At 35.1% G+C, this 15,637-nt stretch overlaps 1 protein-coding gene and 1 long non-coding RNA gene across 2 annotated transcripts; both read right to left on the reverse strand.

Annotated features, from left to right (window-relative positions):
- Nucleotides 1-4,779: 4,779 nt before the first annotated feature.
- Nucleotides 4,780-9,218, reverse strand: LOC126721752 (putative protease Do-like 14). Its single transcript, XM_050424812.1, has 9 exons — nt 9,111-9,218; nt 8,955-9,035; nt 8,084-8,171; nt 7,910-7,973; nt 7,568-7,806; nt 7,344-7,474; nt 6,762-6,973; nt 6,206-6,348; nt 4,780-5,266 (listed from the first exon to the last, which is right to left on the reverse strand). Exons 1-8 carry the CDS (start codon nt 9,216-9,218, stop codon nt 6,297-6,299), a joined length of 975 nt encoding a protein of 324 aa, XP_050280769.1. The 3' UTR covers nt 4,780-5,266; nt 6,206-6,296.
- Nucleotides 9,219-11,379: 2,161 nt separating this feature from the next.
- Nucleotides 11,380-13,893, reverse strand: LOC126721142 (uncharacterized). Its single transcript, XR_007653846.1, has 5 exons — nt 13,722-13,893; nt 13,495-13,606; nt 13,250-13,386; nt 12,502-12,606; nt 11,380-11,485 (listed from the first exon to the last, which is right to left on the reverse strand). It is a non-coding gene; the product is annotated as an uncharacterized LOC126721142 (long non-coding RNA).
- Nucleotides 13,894-15,637: the final 1,744 nt, after the last annotated feature.

Here is a 15,637-nt window from a genome sequence, read left to right on the forward strand (position 1 = left end):
CATATCATCACAGACAAGTGCAACTTGCATGAAATTTTATTAGACATAGAGATAACAATTTCTTGAGAAAGAATGTTGCAAGCTGTTCTCTATTCTTCTCTATTAAGTCTGTTAAATTTCCGATTGTCCCAAAAGTTTAAGCTATTAAGAAATGGTAAGTTTAATCACTTAACCATAAATCTAACACTCCCTCTCACTTTTGGGCCTAAACTTCCCCTTATTAAGTGGGGGCCCAACAAGTGGGAATTCAGCACTGCAATAGATTTCTTGACGAGTTCTTAAAGGGTTCTTAAATAAGGATTGATGTTTGAGGGTGGGTTTTAGATTAGAAAAGATTATATCTTGATGGCTGTTTGGGGCTGAGACAGGGAATAGAACAAGAAATAAGATAAATAAAACACTAGTCAATCATACCTAGGCTTTCCTAAGCAATCACACTTGGGGTAGGAGAAGGCAATCATTCCCACAAATCTTAAAATAAGCTGCTGGAATTTTACCAGAATCAATCTCACCATGAATATTATTGACTAAAATAAAGCCTTTATATAGGCTATTGTTAATCCTTTCCTAGAAGGACTAGGACTCCAAAAAACCTATTCCTAGAAGAGTGGTGATAGTTATACACTGTGTACGGGACACACAATGCCATGCCATCTGAAATCCTATTTTCAGTTAAAATTGTGAAATTGTGTTTTTAAAACTTTATTTCACCATTCACAATTTTAACTGAAATTATGTTTTCAAAACATGATTTCAAAGGTGTGTGTGCTACAGTGAGTGTTATATAACAAAGAATTAACCTTCCTATAATGTCTAGTTTTAATAATAACAAACAAAAAGGATTTAATAACTCCTAAACCAAATAGGAAAAGGAGTCAAAACATAAAATAAGATTCATGGGCTTTAATTTCTTCCTTGTACTTGTACTTGTACTCTTACTAGAAAATAGAAAAAAAAAATTAACAATTTTGTGTCATAGTTAACTGGTATTTGGTGATTGATTTCAGGTGTTAAGGTTCCCATTGCAGTACTAGGAGTTGAGATTGACAACATTGCTCCACCCGAACTCTTAAAACAATATGATGAGGCCTTAACTTCTCAATCTAAGTTAGGAAGATCAAATCCTTGTCTAGTTTTGTTTTTAATTTTTTTATATCCATTTTTATATGCTTCTTTATAGTGCTTAGCTGTTACATTATTTTATTATATATCTCAACCTTTTCTGGTTATGATTTTTTCTTCTTCTTAGATAATAAGTAATAACATTCTGGTAATAATGCTGGTTCATCATTCTTCTATTGAGGGTTGCCTAGCTGCATTTAATTTTTTACGTATTGGAATATTTGGAACATAACTATGATCCTTTTAGCCTAAATTTCATACTTTTAGCATTAGTTTCATCTCAAAGTATTTTTCTTGGTTTTCTAGATGAAAGAGTGAATGGTAGCAAAGTGTACACCCACACTAATAGTCAACCAATCTAACTTATCCCAACTAATGGGCATGACCATGTATTCAAAGCTAGTAATACCATTGACAAACTTAGAATTTCAGAAATGGGAAGAAAAAAAAAATCAACATAATGTAAAAGGATAAGAAGAGAATATTCAGCTGGTGGTCGGTTTTAAATTTTACCTTGCCTTCCCAAACAGCGCACGCTCGATGTTTTTTTACGAACCTTAACACCGAATCCTCAATGGGCCCAGGACCAAACTCATCAGGGATCTGAGCAGGAACAGCAGCCATACTGCACGAAGTTTAGGGAGTCAAGAGTAATATAAGCACATGTTAAATTGGCAAGGATCTCAATGTATAGCCCAATTTCTTGCACAAACGATAAGTATGACAATCAACCACAGGGAATAAACATACATATAAAAAACTCAATATGCTGCCAAAAACTCAGTATGAGCTAATTAATTACGCCTTCTACATTTCTCCATTTTCATTCAAATGTGTTCTAAGGAGTTAGAGCAATGCTCCGACAAATCAGAACATTACAGTTTTTTGGTTTTCATAACAATCTGTATTTAAAACCACTTCATAGAAAGGAGAAAGTAAAATGGTAATGTGGATAGAGTCTAGGGAGGGGAACAAAAAAAAGAAAAAAGAAGAGTATGTTTAAACTTTAAGGTGCTTCTATGTACATTTTAATAAATTTTGCATAGATTGCAAAATTTTCAAAATTACACTTAAGACTTGATTTCCAAATAATATTTTAAAAATTGGAAATTATGTTTTATACACTTAAATCATGTTTTGAAAACGCAATCTAAAGACTAAATGTGGTATCATGTTTTTAATGAGTTTAGTAGTTATTGATTTAGGTGGGTGTAACATTAAATAATTTTCCATAGATTTCAAAATTTGCACTGAACTTTTATGTGGATATACAAGTTAGTGCAACATTTGAAATTTAGAAATTTTGTGTTTTACGTTTAAATCGTGTTTTGGAAAAATGAGTTTAGTGTAAATTTTGAAACACAAACTTTCAAAATTTGCAGTAAACTTTCAAGGCAAATGTGTTTACACTAGACTTGTGCCAAGAGCCTTAATAGTTTAATTGGTACCTTTTAGTGTTTATAACGAAGATATTTAGGATCCAGTTATTTTTCACCCTCAACTTTCGATATATTTAAAAAAGAAATTATGTTTTCAAACACAATATCAATGCAAAATGTAAATGTATATAGAAACCATGCATGGGTATATAGATTTTAATATAGATGATCATAGGGAAGACTATTACCATATGCAAATATATAGTTATGTTCACTGTTTGTGTTGCTATCAAGTACAATGCATACCAATAGAAAATCATCCATTACCAATAAACCCAGAAAAAAGGAGTAATCAAAGCAAACCCATACATCAGTTGCAAGGAATAGAGAGAGAGAGTCCTTACTTTTGTGATAGACTACCAGCGGAGCCAACCCAAAAAGTTGTTAATCCAACTCAGACAAGAGATTGAAATTAATTTCTGTATGAAAGCAAAAAAAAATATTCAGATACCACCTATATTAAAAATTACATAACAAAACCCAGAAACTCTACTCAATACCACCATCAACAAGTACCAAAATATAATTCAGACGATCAATTGAAAATGAGAATTCTGCTCATACCAATTTCTTTCTTCTTAAAAAAGCATACCATTCCAAATTTTCTTCCTATAAAGAAAATGGATATAACAGTATCAATGCTAATACCTATTTACTGGTAAGCATAACTTGTGCATAGTCATACTCAATTCAAATCACAGAAATATATAATATTAATATTAATAATAATAAACATTTTATAAAAATAGAAATCCAAAAACCCATTAATCTCAACTCAATTCACATTTACCCAAAAAAAAAAAAAAAAAAAAAAAAAAGAACATAAGAAACAGAAAATAAGCAAAAATCATACAATGATATAAAACCGAAAAACCACATAGAAGAGATCAAATGAGAATGATACCCTGCGGTTGTTGGGACGGCGACGGCAACGGAGAAGCTAACGGCGACGGTGACGGAGCTGCAGGAGAGGGAATGAGAGTGAGATAGATGGACGGCGATGGAGCGGGAATGAGAGTGAGAGACCGGAGCTGAGACTGAGACAGAGCGAGATGGAGGGGCGACGGCGACGAAGAAGGTGACAGCAACGGAGCTGCAGGAGAGGGAATGAGAGTGAGAGAGACGGAAGGGGATGGAGCGGGAATGAGAGTGAGAGACCGGAGCTGAGCCTGAGACAGAGCGAGATGGAATGGAGTGAGAGTGAGAGAGAGACTGAGAGAGACTATGAGTTTTTTGAGTGAGAGGACTGTGAGTGAGGGTGGGAGGGAATGAGAGAGTTTTTTAAGTTCTAACTAAAGAGTTTTTTTAGAGACACGTTTTCAATTTATGACAACGCGTGGCAGAAAAGAAAAGAAATCGAGTCCAAGGACTCGATTTCAATCTATAAAAAACGAATCCATTGGACTCAGTTTATATGTAAAAAAACCGAGTCCAATAGACTCGGTTTGTATGTACATAAAACGAGTCCAATGAACTCGATTTCTGTGCATACGTGGACACTTTGTCCACCTCAGCTACTGGCAAAAAGAAACTCGAGCACAATATACTCGATTTTACAACCCAAAAATCGAGTCCCCTGAACTCGAATTGTTAGAAACCAAATTAGTTTGAAACGTTTATTATTTGGATTTTATAGTTATTTTCTAAAAAAAACCCTGAGAGAAGTGATTGATAAAGAATGGATTTATTACAGTTCGGTTTTTGCAATACAGTGCCATATAGCTAAGTAGTCCCAAATATTCCACATAAATGATACATTATCGGATTTGAATTCCTCTGGAATTACCGTCAAAGTGACCAAATTATCCTTAACTCTTTTCACAGCCACTTTCATGGGTACTCCAACTCTGTCCCCCATTATTTCAATAATCTGCCACAATTCACAAATCATATAGACCATCAGAATCATAATCATAAAACTACTACGCAACAAACTCAATTAGGCAAAAGCATGAGTTTTCTGAACCCAAACTCAATTAAATTGGAAATTTTTGCACACCACATGTATCATCGTACAGGGTTCACTAGAAAGCACAGCATACTACCCTCAAAAGTCAGGCCCCATCCAGACCCTAAATCTAACCTAAGCCTCTATCAAAACAAAGCAAAGTCAGTAAAAATATTTGGTCACAGACCCAATACCATCTTTCCCATCCTAGTGTGACAGACAAGGTTAATATCTACGAAAAAGGGGGTGGGGGGAGGGGAAGCAGTTCACTATATTCATCCCAGTTTCTACAAACCAATGATTGTAAACCCTACATGTAGCCAGCAAAACTCCATTGAGATAAGAATCTAAAGAGTAAGTTTGCAAATAAGTATAGAAATTAATAAAACATGCATCACCCAAAAAGAACAAATTATTGTGATCTTAGATATATTTTCAAGTATAACATATAACCCTTCATAAAACATGGCCAAGTACATTATAATATAAAAGGGTATCTCATGGGACCACCCTCTCATAGCATATGGGACCCACACATGTTATGAGAGGGGGGTTTCATAAAACCGTCTCATAAAATACTTTTTTCATTTTGTTTTATAAAATAAGATTGGGGGAGGAAACAATTAGAGGACATACCATAGGTACGAGAACACCCTTATTGACATTTGGAAACGTATTCCCTCTTACTTTATGTTGTGCAATGATCATCTCGTTAACATCAACCACTCTCAGTCCAAGCCAAGGTCGAACCACCCTTCTGCACAAGATTACCATCTATTAGGTGCGCACATACAGTTGTGATGCTTTCAAATGAATCTTTTTTTTCTTTTTCTTTTTTGGGGATAAGTAGATGCTTTCAAATGAATCTTAAAAAGACTTTTGGGATCATACAAGAAACCTAGAATAATATCCTTCCTTTTGTGCACCCATACATTTTGAAACCACAATTTTTTATTTACCTAAAACCCAAAAAAAGTATTTTGAAACCAACAACCTCCCCCTCCACTCATTTTTGTGAGAAAGTGTCATTTCAGCTAGTGCTCTTTCGCAAAGTAAGTGAATAAACAACATGAGAAGAAGCTTAGAATAAAACCTTAAAGGGGGTTTAAGCCTACCAATATGTAGCTCATAGGCCAATGCTCTAATAACCACAAAGAGAGAGAGAGAGAGAGAGAGATTGTCATGTATAGAAATTTCATCAATACCTCTTGTGACAGAAGCATCTATGAAATTTTAAGCACAAGTAGCTCCTATTGACTGGGGGAAGAATCAGAGTTGTCTATCGTTTACTCATCAATTGGGAGCTACAGGTATGTACTATGCAACTTAATCCACACTTTTTCTTCTTCATTTTTTTCCTTCAGAAATTTACTCACACACAAGGGAAACACAAACCCCCAACCCCACCCATACCAAACTTAAGGGAGGTGAAGACGCCACTGATCCATAGGACAGTGGCAAAACTTAATCCAAATGTATAAATTGGAAGTATCTTGACACACAATGAGAAAATGAAGGGTTTGATATAATGTGGACAATATTTCATCAAACAAACTTTTGCAAGCACGCTCACTCAAGATATAAAATCTGACGGTAAATGAATTATTCCATGTTAAGACTACAAACTGAATTTCCAATTAAGTATCTAATTTTATGCTTAAAATAAGTAGTCCCATGCAAAAATATAAGAACATACCCACTTTTCTTGAAATACTGTATAATTTTAGAGACCGAATCAACCGGTACAGCAAAACTCACTCCATCAACAGCAGCCAATCCCTTACTAATTACACCAATAATTTCTCCATCAACATTGACAAGGGGCCCCCAAGAATTTCCCTACGCCATATTAAGTAGAAAAAATAAATGTCAAGTATGTAACAAAGCCTCCAAGCTACACACACACATATTCATTTTATGAGGCACGATCCCTAACTGATCGTGCATCCCCTTAGGGTCATAAATTTAAATGAAAACCACTTCAACCATCTCAACTTTAAATTCTCTTAAGGACACGTGTGCGTGCACACCCAGTCTTACCCCATTAGTTGCACAATCCATCTGTAAATACTCTCTATGTATTCCAAGCAGGCCTATGTCACTACTTTTACGGTCAACACAACTACATCCAGAGGGAACAATATGACGGAAGGCATTAAGAATCAGTAACTTATAGTTTCATTAACACACACACACACATATAATGGATAAAAGTACATAGAAATTTTGTAATGTGAATTTATTCTGAATACCTTACAATACCAGCTGTAATGGTATTCTGAAGAGAGAATGGACATCCCATAGCAACAACCCAGTCCCCAGGACGAAGCTTACTGGAAGAACCAAGTGTTGCAGTCGGAAGCGGGGATTTTGAATGTATCTTTACAATTGCAACATCAGAAGGTAAATCAGCACTCACAATTGTACCCACAAATGCCTGACCATCTTGCAAAGTCACACAAACCTGCAACAATTGTTCAGACATCAATATGAGGTGTATACCTCAGTACTAAAACTATTCAATGATATCTTAAAATTCTAAACAACTTAAATAAACAGAGAAATGATGAGTCCTATATATAAAGAAACTGATAAAGCAACAGCATGCATCGTACTGAAAGTTCAAAACTTAACTTTTTCCCTACTTATACACTCAGGGATAACATAGGCAAAGACAAACAATCAATGCATGCACTATCCACACATCTACTTATCCATCAGATTTCAACTGTCAACCATTTGCATCGCTGAATGCTGAACCAAAACTACTAGAAAAAATCATTATTACAAGTTATTAAGGGAGACAAGACATACAAAGCGCCAAAGACACTGACCTTTCCTTTGACTGCACCCCCCATGCCTTGAATATCATTCACAACATGAGCGCATGTTAAAATTGTACCATCCTCATCAATTATAGTTCCTGACCCTATTCTCTGATTAGTAATGCCATAGAACCCTAACCCTATCAAACACAAAGATCACAAACAACTGTTAGATCCTATTTTTAAACAAATTAACTAAATCTCAAACATATACAAACACCCAAAATATATACCATGTGCAACCCAAAGATTGACTACAGCAGGACCAACCCAAGCAGCAGCATTTGCAATTGTATCTCTCCCCAAACAATTGTAACATGGTTTGGGGTCACCTCCAACCGCCTCAGAGTTGCCATTCTTTATATCCGATGATGGAACTGAACCAACTCTAGAAGAAAATAATGGAAGTGCTCCTACAATTTCAAGCTCGAATTGAATCCAAAAACATATATATACATAAATAGGACACAATCTATTGCCAAATAAAATTTAAGAGAAAACCAGGTTGCCATTGATCCGATGATAGTGATTCCTGCAGAGCCGCAGGAACCTTCACTGCTACATTTGCTCCTAACTTGTGGAATTCAGTTTGAATGGTCTTCATGATCTCGGTGTCTTCTGGGTTTGGCTCTGGAAAATCTACATGCATTGACCCCTGAGTTTGAATGGTGAAGTTGACTCTTTAGACAAAGCTTGCTGATTGATATAATTATAGAGTTGTTGATGGAATGCATGGTCCAATGAGAAACAGTTGTCAGTGCCCTCATTTCTATAATGCTTGGACGATCCAGAGCCCTCTCTTCTACAAAAATGTGGGAGTGATCCATAATCCATTATCTGAATTCAAGTGAACAATGTTCTTGTCAAATAAATGGAACATACATATTGCATACACTAGTAAAGAATTCCATCTATGCTGGTGAGGCAACATGAGAAAGAGAGATTAAATGTTGAGACCGTTACATTGCTCGGGGGGGGGGGGGGGAGGTTGCTCGTTAACATTACAAGAGTACCAACCAACAATTAATAAGTTGGGTGCAGAAACTGGAAAAATCCAAATTCACCATACAGATTGACTAGAGGACCTAAAAATAACTGCCTTGACCTATAAAATTTGACACAACTTGATTTGAAGACAAGACGCAATATAGAGATTAAATTTGCTATCAAAACTTAGACCTACCTAAGAAGCTAAGCCATAGCATGTGTTAATTAGGGGTGAAGCAATATTGTAAGACATATATCACGTATTGCATAAACTATCAAACACCCCCCAATTCCTACTGTCTTTGGGAAGGTAGTTTCTGCCTAGTTTAATCAAAAGTGCAGTTTGTTATCCTTCTTGGGAGAGTTTTTGTAATTTTCTTTAGCTTGATCAGGCTTTGTCCTTGTTTGTATTCAAACTGGATTAGTACTATTTAGCTTTCTGTTTGTTGTAGTTTTTCAGCTTATTTCAATAAAATTCACCGTCTTGATTATCAAAAAAGAGAGGCCAAATCCATGTATAGAACCGCTTACTAAGAAATAACTTAATGGCAATTGAAATAATGATACTATGTTTCTGCCAGCATTAGCAGTTGTAAAAGAAAATTTCTAAATACAAATGGAAACCATGCTTACCTTCAGTAACAAATCTCTTCCACAACCTTGCAGAACCTGGATTTTCCGCCTTGTTCTTTCTTGCAAAAGAGGCTTTACAACCTGCCAACGATTGAGCATTAAGCATTTTGTTGCAAAAGAAGTAAACTTTTTTAAAAGTAAAGTATTGACACAAACCTTCCAACATGCTGAAAATATATAGGGTGCATTTACAATATAATACGTATCTGTCGTCTCAGGATAGTTCAAGTCATCAATTGTAGATATAGCAGTCAAAAGCTGCATTAAGATTGAACAGAGAGGGAAGAAAAGTGTCAAATATACAGTCCACAGAGTGAGGGTAGGCAAAATATTAGATTAATTGATACTGAAATAGAAATCACCTTTTTTTCACAACTAAATAAGTCATTGAAAAAGCACAAAAGGCAACCCAAGTACAAGGAAAGCATACAAGAGAAACATCACAATTATGAACGGAGATATTGAAATTGAATACACTTGTCTACTTATGATGTATAAAGAAACTAATACATGCCCTTATCACAGAAACATAGAATAAATTAAACCAGTAGCAACAAAAATGTACACAGGTAACTCCAAGAAAAATATACACAAAAATTATCCTTGTATTCATATAGATATCAAATAGTAGTCATGCTTCATCCAAAAACTATATTAATAGACATGCTTTACAATGTCAATATTTCAATAGGATATAATGGTTCATCACTGGAAAGCGAACAATTTAACTAAATTCAGTCAAGCCATAATCCCAACTAATTTGGGCTACCAACTTGGATCCTATTATGCCAAATAATTCTGTTTAGGGCACCCATTTATCTCTATAACCGAGCATTCCAATCTAAAAACATAGGCTATTAGGTAAGATTCTCAGTTAGTACATAAATTCATAAGTCATAACTACGCACACACCTATTATTATTAGACTCCCTTTTGCCCTTTTTTGTAAATCAATATAATCAGTTTTTTGTACCTAAAATTTTCATCACATCTTATAAACATAGATCCTGATTTGCTGTAGTATATTGGCAATTCCTATGGTTATAATTAGTGGAAAGAGAATGAAAAATAAATGGTCAACATATTTTCACTTAATTTGAAGCATAAATGCGTTTTAAAGGCTCATGCTAAAACACATTCATGCAAGCACTGAAAAATACATGCTTATGTGGCTAATAGATTGCACGTACTTCATCTTTTTTTCTTTTGGGGGGGGGGGGGGGGGGGGGGAGGAGAGAGAGAGAAAAAAGAGAAGCAGGAGATCCATTAGGCCTCAAAGGCAATTGGAAATGACCCCTTGTCTGAAAAACCCTCTTTTCTGTTAATTTCGTATGCATAATGATCACAACATGGAATAGATAAAAGGAAAATACTCATGGGAATCCATATAACATCCTTTCTTGTCCATCCTAGAGGATTGTAGACAACAATCACCTAGAAAAGTTATTATATCAGGAAGTAATCAGTCTTAAATGGAGTGGCATTCTCATTTTTCAAATAACTGCATAAACACTCCAACTATAATAACAAGTTAAAGAATTCTTCTCACCAGGTTTTTCCCATTTGACAGATCAACTTCTGATGGAGGACAGTAACTTATATTCAGCAGTGGACACTGAAATAAAAAGGGGACAAGAATAGTGGATCAAATAATAATATATTAGCACACTGAGAATAAAGGGTTGAAGTATACAATTACATGATGATAACAAACCAAAATGTTTAATGTTAGCAAGAACATCTAGATATGAAGTAAACTCTACCAACTAGTATGGAATAAAGAGTTTTTATTATTTGCTTGATGAAACTTAGTCTGCGGATTCCAACCAGTTTTTGATGTCAAGTTTGCAATGCCAGCAAGTGATTCTGCAACCACATTCTCTGCCTGCAAGACATGATATTTCAGATATTTGATCCAAAGCATAAGGAACGCAACTACAAGAAGAATTGACAGATTTTCCTTACCTCCTTGTAACCTATTGCAAGTCGTAGTGCATAATCATATGCCACATGCTGCTTCTCTGTACCAGTAACTCCATCATGATGGTTAGCAATTGCTATAGCTTCAGCCAAAGAGTCTGTGTTGGGCCCCGATTTATTCCTCCCCTTAATTTGTGTTAACCAGTCACTGATTAAGCATAAATATCTCTTTCAAAACAAAAGAAAACAAAACTTCATTTCTAGACTTTCCCATGCTTGTCAGGAATAAAAGAAAAACAAATCCACAAACCGAATGAATTAACATTGTCATTTTGCTACAATATGGTCATCTACTTGCTTCTTAGTCTCACCTCCTAGCAGAATAAATAACAAAAACATCAGCCCTTACATTAATGATACATGAAGGCTTCCTGTACTCCTAATGTCTTTCTTCCTGCAAACTGCCAGAATAACATATTCAGTCACACACATAATTACACAGAAAAAGAAACGCAAGAGAGAGAGACCTTTTTCACTGCCGTGTCAATATTCATTCTCTGATCATAACCAACGGTGAAGGTTACAAGGTACCGTGGTTTGCTTTTTAAGTCCTGTAAATGCCAACTTGATCACTCCATGTTTTTAAAATGTTCTAATATACCAACATCAGATGTCTTTCAGTTACAGGGGGTAAAAAAAAAAATCAACAGAGGCGTTAAAGCATCAGTGTCACAACATCAGTGGCAAATTTTAGGATTCCTCAGAACCGGGGAGAGAGAGAGAGAGAGAGAAATTTTTTTTATTATTGTCTGTTAGAGTTTTCACTGGAACAATAAGTATTAGAATTATACTGGACATGAATGAATGCATTTTATCATCATGTATGAAATTATAACATAAAATCATTCTCTTCATTTTTTTTTTAATATAAGTAATATCATTCTCTTCACTTACGAAGTCCTACATATTTCTTTGTGTGTACTCAACTCAATTCTCTAAAGGATCAAAATTCATGTAATGCGACTAAATTTTATGCTGGCCCTTGACCTAAATAGTCCTCCTTTCTTCAGATTTGAGACCAGCTTTGTGAAATCTAAAAACATTATGACACCAAACACTGACATGGGGAGAGTTATATATGATAAAGCATTGATGAAGAAGATTATAGCTTCTACGTTATGGTCATACATAACACCATTAACACTTCTCACATGTAAAACAACTTCTCCACTTCATCCCAAGTCACAAATCCTAGTAAAACATTTGTTCACAAAAACACCATATTTTAATCAGTTTTCAATAATTTAATTTAGTTGGTCCAAACTAAATGACATTCTAAAGGTCGAGCCTTGTTGCGATAGCAAGTGCCTTCCATTAAAAAGCGACAGGTCACAGATTTGAGTCTAGGAATCAGCCTCTCCAATATATTGGGGGGGGTAAGACTGGCTACCATGACCTTTCCTAGACCCGACAAAAGTGAGAGCTTTGTGCACTAGGTATAACCTCTAAACTAAATGGTATTCTGAAATTCTTAATTGCATCATATTCACATATGAATAAAAAAGTTGTAGGCATTGTACAAATTTTGTAACTACAAGGAATATTTAAGTTGCAGAAAAATACACACCGCACTAGGGTTACCCCACAATCTTCGCAGGTAGAAATCTGACTCAGCTGCAACAATTTGAGGAGGTAGTCTTTCGGCACCTCTAGGATTAGATGGAACCCAAATCTACAGCAGAATAATAAATGAAGCAGGAAAAGTAAGTACAAAAGTATAGAAATGACTTATTTCTATTTCTTAAGAATTTGCAACGTGCATTATTTCTAATTTCGCCATGATCATACTTAACATGCATGTATTCAATAATGTAAAGCACACCGAATGATAAAAGTCATGGAAGCATGACCCTTTTTATAAGGTATCTTTTCCCTTAAAAGTGATTCCCTATTTTTCTCTTCTAGACTATTTCACCATTATATCCACTATCTTCACCTGGCCAGCCCTCAAAATCCAAAAGTTTTTTCTACTGCACTACTTGTTGATCAATAGTTGAAAGATGTCAACAGAGAAGAAAAAATTGGATGTTTGCATCATATAAATTACGATACCATATTATTCCAAGCAGTAAAGTTAAAAAGGTGTCACTTTAACATTCACAACAAATGGGTTCTTTGAGTTCTTTCCAGAAAACTCAGATCTCTTCAACTAAAATGCATTCCCAAGAAAGTAGGAAAGTGCAAGAATCTCAAATGCGCTTATGGATCTGGTTCCAAAAAATATTGGATTACCTGTTAATTTCAGCCAAGTTCAAAACCAAGTAAAACCTGTAACCCCAGAAATTTTTGATAATGCTAGTATGAGAGGATGTTACCTTTGATGTATTGGTTACATTTTGAGCTTCAGTTGAGCGGCTACTAATACTATTCACAGGTAGCCAAGTCTTTTCATGGCCTGATTCCTCACATGTAAGAGATCCATGGAAGGAAGAATGCTGGGCGGGAGATTCAGCTGCAAAATTTACACAGTGAAAAATGTCCCATCATCTTGATAATAATAAATAAAAAAAAGCTGAAGCACATGAATATATACCAGACAAAGAATTCTAAGTCTGTGTACCTTAGTTAATGACAATGTAGGAAATGATACTCCTATGAAGAAACCGAAAACTACACCAACAAAAGTAGTTACGATAAGCCTCATCGTCTCGTTTGGCTTTCTGCTAACTGCACTGCAGTGAAGAAGATTCATATATTATACAAAGAAACTTCTTATCATAACTTAAAACGCCTCTTAAATTTCTCAAAATATCTTTCCAGTGATATATGCCAGCAGTAATACTGAACCTGCGTGAAAGGATTCCCATTTTATTTACAATCTTCTGACTGTATATTCACCAAAAAAACAGCTGCAACAAAGAAAGCAGGGCAGCTGATCTGCATTATCTAACAAGTTTTGAGTTGCCAGTCCTCCATGAAAGTAACAGAGACCCTCATCAAAGGAACCAATACCTGCCATACATTTTTTTATAAAAAGGAACATAAGTTTAAGTATTGCACCATATGAGTACAAACACTCTGAAAGATAAAACAAAATAATAGCAGCAGTAAAATTTCATCTAAGTGTGAATTAATTACGTAGCATTTAATGGAGAAAAAAAAGCATATAAGAATACATACTTTTAGGTTGAAAAAATCTTATGAATTTTTGGGTGGTACTCACAAGTGACAACCCAAAGTTGTTATCTAATGTAATTATATCACAAAGTTTGGAAGCTCGTTTAAAGTGCTCTTCTCACAACCCAGAGTTGCTACAGAACATAATTTTATCACAAACTTCAGATGCTTATATAAGAAGCTCTCTCTCTCTCTCTCTCTGGGGTCTTGGTGTTGTATAATCCCAAAACCTGAATAAGAAACATTAAAGAGCAGCACAGCACTGCAGCACGGGTGCAAAACACTTCTCTTTGGACGCAAAAAAAGCAAATTCTACACTCAAGCCCAGCAAGTAGCACTTGTTCAAACATAATATGAGTGAAACCATGAGCAAGTAACCATGTGTTTCTTCCTTATGACCCTCTACAAGCTACTCTACCAATCAAGCAACCATGTGCTGCCCTAGACAAAAAGCCTATAACCCAGGAACAAACAATAATTAAGCCATGCCATTACTCGACAAATTATGTAACCTTGTGCCCATTTTGACTTATACCCAAATCTCTTAATTAAATCACAGAAACCCATTATCCCAGGTAATTGTATCCTCATTAAGACAAAAAATATAAATAAATAAATAAATAAATAAAAAATAATAAATAAAAACTGGGGCTTGCTTACAATGAAAGACAGTACAAAATGACCAACAACAAAATACTCAACCATTAAGTTAGGTCAAAAATTATAAAAAATAAAAATAAAAAATCCAATCATTATTTTTGTCTTAGTAATTACCTATACTATTATAGCTTCAATTTTAAAGTAGATACTTGAGAAACAAACTCATGTCACAAGAACCCAACAGCAACTTTAATTCAAAAACCAAAAAATAAAATAAAATAAAATCTCAAACCACTTATAACCCAGCAGGCAAATTATTTTTTTTTTAAATCTAATCTTTATTTTTACTTCAATAATAAATAATTTGAAGAACTCAATAAGTGACAGCTTCTTATAGATTGTAGAGAAAACTAACAAACAAACAAAACAAAAGAGTAAACTTGGAACCCAAATCAAAGCAAAACAGTAGTACCAAGAATATACCTCAACTGAGTAAAGGTTTTTCACTTTCTTTGTTGGGTTTCAAGCAAGGAAAACAAATTCCATGACTTTAGCACTTACTCAAGGTTCACCAATTTTGCGTGTTTTAATCCTCGTGTAATGTTTGGGCGGGGGAGGAGGCTGCGAGGCATCATCCTTAGGCTCATTATCGTGCTGCAAATTCAATTAGATGCATGCAATCAATATTTGGTGTAATGATAAGAATAAAGTGAACTACAAAATATATCATTACATTGTAATTAATGTTATCATACCATAGAGCTGCCTCAGTGTCCTATTTTGTGTCCACCTATCCCACAAGTGGGTGCTCTTCTAGTGCGTTGCGGTCTACCTCATGGCGGTGAGGGCTGATGAGGGGAATGCTCGTCCGATACATCAGTATATGGCTGTAGAGTGTCAATCCCAATCGGAGGTCCTAGAGGGTCAGATGAGGATGAGGTAGGTGGGTAATGATGCTCTGTGTAGAGGCTAGGAATGGGTGCACT

Source organism: Quercus robur, chromosome 4 (genome assembly GCF_932294415.1).
Source record: "Quercus robur chromosome 4, dhQueRobu3.1, whole genome shotgun sequence".
NCBI classification, from domain to species: domain Eukaryota; kingdom Viridiplantae; phylum Streptophyta; class Magnoliopsida; order Fagales; family Fagaceae; genus Quercus; species Quercus robur.